This window comes from Rhagoletis zephyria, unplaced genomic scaffold, assembly GCF_001687245.7.
Source record: "Rhagoletis zephyria isolate East Lansing unplaced genomic scaffold, Rhagoletis_zephyria_1.1 Rzeph_scaffold_03353, whole genome shotgun sequence".
NCBI classification, from domain to species: Eukaryota; Metazoa; Arthropoda; class Insecta; order Diptera; family Tephritidae; genus Rhagoletis; species Rhagoletis zephyria.
The window spans coordinates 14,419-20,338 of record NW_016160436.1 but is presented as its reverse complement, the minus strand read 5'-3'; the positions used below and the strand labels follow the sequence as shown (position 1 = coordinate 20,338).

General features: G+C 35.3%; 1 protein-coding gene across 1 annotated transcript in view; it reads right to left on the bottom strand.

The window, feature by feature from the left end:
• The window catches only part of LOC108368839 (calmodulin), a 48,645-nt gene extending 44,379 nt beyond the window's left edge, over positions 1-4,266 (bottom strand). The window contains exons 1-2 of the mRNA XM_017623773.1: positions 4,097-4,266; positions 3,202-3,350 (exon numbers count right to left, since the gene is read on the bottom strand). Of these exons, the coding sequence (XP_017479262.1) occupies positions 3,202-3,204 (3 nt within the window). The 5' untranslated portion in view covers positions 3,205-3,350; positions 4,097-4,266. The remainder of the gene's footprint in view (positions 1-3,201; positions 3,351-4,096) is intronic.
• Between the last annotated feature and the right edge of the window lie 1,654 nt (positions 4,267-5,920).

Here is a 5,920-nt window from a genome sequence, read left to right as displayed (position 1 = left end):
ACTGATAACCTACTCCTTTTTTGGAAGTCGGTTAAAAATGCAATGGAGATTCAAAGCTTGACTTGCTGTATCGTTTTTTTTGTACGTACATATGTATAAAAGTAAATATTGACCCAGTAAACAAAATATGTAGGTATGCACATACATACGTTTAGGACAACCTTACCTAAAGTACAGTGTTGATTAACACTGCGCTTCGTGGCACTATTGCGTTAACACCGTAGCCGGAGTTGTCGCGTCAATGCTAATAAGGGGCTGTCCATATATTACGTAAGACCTTTGTGGGGGAGAGCGGGTCTAGAATTTTCTTACTTTTTCTTATTTTTGTTGTATTCTTATTCAAAATTATTCTTTATAAAAAACGAAAATTCACCCAATTAAAGTACTAAATTGCATTGAAATGAAAAATATACATTAAATACGGAGGATATTACAATTTTTTACAACTTTTGCTTTAATTTTTCTATTTTTCTAAAAAAAATCACATTCATGCATATATCAAAATGTGTTGATATGGCATGCTGCGGTCCAATGCGGGGTAATCTTCGAGATATTCATCAAACCGGTTTTTGTCCACCACCTATTCCTCTTCGTTGTCAATCAATGTTGGCCTTCTCCGACAGAAGTACAAGAAAATTATCATTTCATACCATTATTCCAAAGAATGGCACTGAAAGTGACTACCCTGCAAAAATCGCGACTACTCCATGCATGCGTGTAAAGAGTACTCCCTAAGGACCAAAGAGTACTCCAAAATTAACCACAATTCATATAAAAAATATGGTCCAATTAACATTGCGATGTCCTAGGGCAGGACCATATACTCCATCCCTGCATTACATCAGAGTAGCACAAAACTACTCCAACATATTAACAATTGGCATTGTTGTTATATTTTTTCGTTTGTACACGCTTTTGTTCTTCACTTCTCAAATGCTTTTTCGAAATTAATAAAAACCAAGACAAAAATTAAAAATTACATGTTGGCTCTGACGGTATTCGAACCCGAACATGCTGGGAGCTAAGAACTAACAGCGAGCATCTCTACACGTTCAGCTACAGCCAGACATGCAAATGTGCTTTCAAATGCTCAACTTCAATCACGTTTCGTTAAAACACGAGCAGTGATCGGATAACAAACAATAAGCTGGCGCAGAGACACGAGTTGGTCCGCTACAGCATGACAGAGGAACACTTTTGTAAGTACTCCAATTTACCACAAATAGAGTACATGGTCCAACGATTTTTGCAGGGTATTCCGTGCACTTACAAAAGTATACCTTATGATTTTTTTGTCCCTCAGTGAATGACCAACTTGAGGAGAGAATATGCAATGTATGTGGTAAGTACTTTGCATCAAAGAAGGCAATATGCATTCACAAAAAGCTTCACTTGATCTTTTCTGAGCCTCGGCGTCGAAGAGCAAAGAGGATAATTTCACGACGCGGGCGAGAGCTCATATGTGTCTCACAGAAAATGAAACAAAGGATATTATTGCGTGGGTAAATCAAGAAGAAATTTCAGTGGACTGTGAAAACAGGTGAAAACTCCCTTACGTAATATATGGACAGCCCCTAAATGAAAAGTACAAGTAAACCCATTCGAATATAGAAAGGGTGCTTCATACCAAGCTCTTTACTTCGTTAGTTGGCAGTTGTAGGTATGGTTAAGACATATGTATATATTAAAATTTCTTGGGAAATATTTTCATAGAACTTTTTAAACCATAAGCTCCCGCCTAAAAGGATCACTTTGACCCTTACTTCAAGAAATCTCGCAAAAAGCAAATTTGGCAGATTGTTAGTAGATTGATGAATTCTAAAAAAATATTCTCCGGAAAATTTTACTAGGGGTCTTCTCAGGAAAAAGCTTCATGCTACCAACATAAAAGCCTCTAAAAATTCAAAAAAAAAATTAACAAAAAAAAGGTTTTTAACAAAAAAAATTTTAAAATTGAGTTTGGAATAACTGTTCCTTCTAGGCACAGATTTATTGTTTCGATGCATCATATCGAAAACAATGTAGGTATCTTTTTACTTGAATCCCTAAGACAAATGGAGTGCCACACATNAATTCAAAAAAAAAATTAACAAAAAAAAGGTTTTTAACAAAAAAAATTTTTAAATTGAGTTTGGAATAACTCTTCCTTCTAGGCACAGATTTTTTGTTTCGATGCATCATATCGAAAACAATGTTTTACTTGAATCCCTAAGACAAATGGAGTGCCACACACAGTGATGGCAAATTTAGTCAGAAAGAAAAAAAGTTGAGTTGATTTTTTGGAAATAAAGATGAAATTCGATTTTTTCTAGAAAAATTCGATTTTATCCGAATTATAGCAACACAAAGTTCGATTTAAAAAATTCACCATTTTGGAGCTAAAATTCGATTAAAAGTCGAATATCGAAACTTCGAATATCGCNAAAGTTCGATTTAAAAAATTCGCCATTTTGGAGCTAAAATTCGATTAAAAGTCGAATATCGAAACTTCGAATATCGCGTTTACCCATCCCTATGACAGTTAAGGCATATATATACATATGTACATACAGTGCCGGACAAAAGTATTGCCACTAAGAATATTTCGCAATATGGGCAAAGGTTTTTATTTACTTCTATAATTTTATATTAAAATAAAAGGTTTGTTCCACAAGCTACTTGTAGAAAAACTCGACCAAAGTTCAAACTGGTTTGTGGAACAAACTTAAAATCTCTAAACCTTATGCNTTAAAATAAAAGGTTTGTTCCACAAGCTACTTGTAGAAAAACTCGACCAAAGTTCAAACTGTCGGCGTATAAAATAAACTCTAAAACTTACTTGAGGAACGCATATGTTTAACTCGAAGGGACTTCGAGTAGTTTGTGGAACAAACTTAAAATCTCTAAACCTTATGCAAAGCTCAGGAAAATTAAAAAAAAAATTGAGTATAAATTTGGGAGTTTCTAATTAGATTTTTTAGAGAAATTCAAGTATGTATGCAGTTTTATAGCTGATTGAATTGAAGTATAAACTATATTAAAAAAAAAAATACTGTAACAAAAAAAAATTTGCATACAATGTGTATGTGCGAATACTTTTGTCCGGGTCTGTACGTATGTATGCACATATACGTGATATATATAGCGCTCACCAAATCAAAAATTGTATGTAATTTACCAATCCCTGATAATTAAAACATTTGCATGTACATAATAACTTACCATTTCTGCTGTTGTGTTTTTGTTAGTTGGTTAAAGGTGGAATTTAAAAATTAATAACTATCTGCTATTGCTGATTGCTTCCGTCGCTGTCACCGTGGCGATGCTGCTACTACTGTTGCTGGAGTGGTTTCTAAATAGTTATCCTTTGCCTGGAAAATCAAAACCAATACAAGATGTGGAGAATGATACTTTTTCGAGTTGTTCCCGCATTACTTTTAACATTTTTAATTTAAAATAATATATTTCGTAGCGCATGCTGATATTTAACAAATTTCTTAATTGAAATATATAATTTTTTTTTAATTCGCGTTTAAATTCACGTTTTAAGTATGTTGAAAAATTACTCTTTTAAAAAACGTAATTTTTATTATTTAAACGTTAATTTACATGAAACCGTGTAGTAATATTTTTCTAATAGTGATCCACTTTATTAACTTATCAATAACGCATTTTTTTTTAGAAAAACGTGTTCCGGAAATATTGCTTTCAGTTCCTCTCAAACAATCCAATTAGTATATGGGCGTTCGCCAAACTCCAAAAACTAGTATACTCGCGGCTATAAGGTCGCATTCCTTGCGGTAACTGAAACCCGCGATTCTTTATTTCCTTTCTTTTTTTTGTACTTTTGAATTTTGCAGCAAATTCGCTTTTGTCAGCCAGCTAGCCACATCAACACATTCACACGTACTCGCAGCAGTGAACAAGAGTAGAGCCAAAAGTTGGGGCGAGGCGAATTCGCGATATTCCAGTTGAAAATATCAATTTTTAATCGGTTTACTTTTTCTTATACAATTTCGATCAAATTTATGCAATATTAACTTTTAACATAAGAAAAAACTTAAAAGAAAAACTAGTTATAAAACGATTTTAGAAAAAAAGTGGAAAGTAAATATACCCGTTTCCTAATTAATATTCCTTGCAGCTTTTTGACTTTTTTTGGCTTGATATTTTCTTATATATTTATAAAACAGGCAAGAGACTATTCGATTTAAAAGTCCGACACGGTCAACAACTCAATTGCAACTGCGCTAGCGGTTGGCTACGTCAAGTCACTTTACAGCAAGTTGTTCTGCCAAATGCTGGCCTTTGCGTTTTCGTGCTCCCATCGCTATTTGCCTCAATTCGCTCGATTGCCTTTTGCTCGCTGCCTGCTGCTGCTGCCGTCCGCTGTTGTGTTTCGCTCTGGTAATCGGTGGCCTTTTGTTGTTATCTCATTACATTTTCTCATCGGTTTCTTCTTCTGGCTGTTTATTGATTCAAGTGCGCATACGTCTCCGCTTCTTTTCCATTTACCGTTTCGTTTCAATATTTACTTTTCGCCACAAGTAATCGTTGCCGCCGCAAATAATTTCGCTTTGCTCTGCCGCGGCTTTTTCCCTTTTCATTTTCTTAGTTCTCCTAATCGGGTGTGCATAAATGTCTCAAACCGCTACTGCTCTTCTGCGCGTTTCCCCTAACATTCGTCTAGTTGCTTGCGCCGCTCTTCGCAACAGAATTTCTTTACTCACACTCGCTCGCATTTTGCTACGTGGTTATTTATTTTGAACCCAAATCGCCAAACGCATTGCAGTACTGTTTCGGGTGCGCTTTATTTTATTTTCCTTTCCTTTGTTAGTACATATTCATACCTTTTAATGCTTTGAATTAGCAAAGAAAATTTTTTGTGTTCGGTTCGCATTATCTGCTTTGGCTTTGGCAAAATTGTTACTACCCCGCTGTGGCGCTCACGTTCCTTTCCGGAACTACTCACCCCTACTACTCCACCCTCTAATCATTGTTACATGCATGTGCATGAGTACAATACGCATTTGTATGTTTATGCATATATATTTACATACATGTTAAGTGCTTGTTCGCATTCTGCATTTCTGCAAAATGAGATTTACAGCGTCAACAGCTCGCGTGGTTTGCATTTTCTCCCCAATATTTTCTGATTTTGGCCATGTGCGCGAATTGATACTCGGTGAAAGGTCGGTGAAAGTTATGGGGAGAAGTACACGCAGCATTGACAATTCGGAGAAGATGGACAAGAATGTGTTAATGCGTAAGCGAGTTATTAGCGTAGACCCTAGCTTAAAGCTAAGTTTGTCTAGACTTAATTTCCGTAACTTAACTTAATATTTTGGCCAACCTGTTATATGAGAAACTGTGTTGGCGGTTAGTTAAAACTTAACTTATCGTAAGCAACTTGCAAAATGCCACATCATTTTAGGCGACAAACTGTCAATTTGGTGGTACTCAGGGCTGCCCACTTGACTCAAACCATGCCATTTTTGGCCCTATTTCACCACATATAGGACTTAATTTTCCAATTTGGCACTTAGTACCAAAAGTACTTAGTACTTTTCAAAAATAGTAATATTTTAATACATTTTTGTGAAATCCTTCGCGTGTACTTCTTTTTCTCAACTAAAATTTTCTAATTTTTAAAGATTATCCAACTGGTTAATCTTATTTTGGCATTGCACTTTTGTTTTAGAAATTTGGTTCTTTTTTATTGCTAAATCGGAAGGACTTAAAAGGATGGCATCATTTTTGGCACTTTTATTTTCTATTTGGCACATTTTGGCACTTTTTTATCCTTAATATGGCGCCTCATAGCCAATGATAGTTGGCAGCTCTGGTGGTACTCTTGTTAGTGTATGTACATCAGTGTTGCCAGAACTTTTTGGGCGAACCGGCTTAATTGGCAAATAAAACCGGCTAAAAACGGCGAACA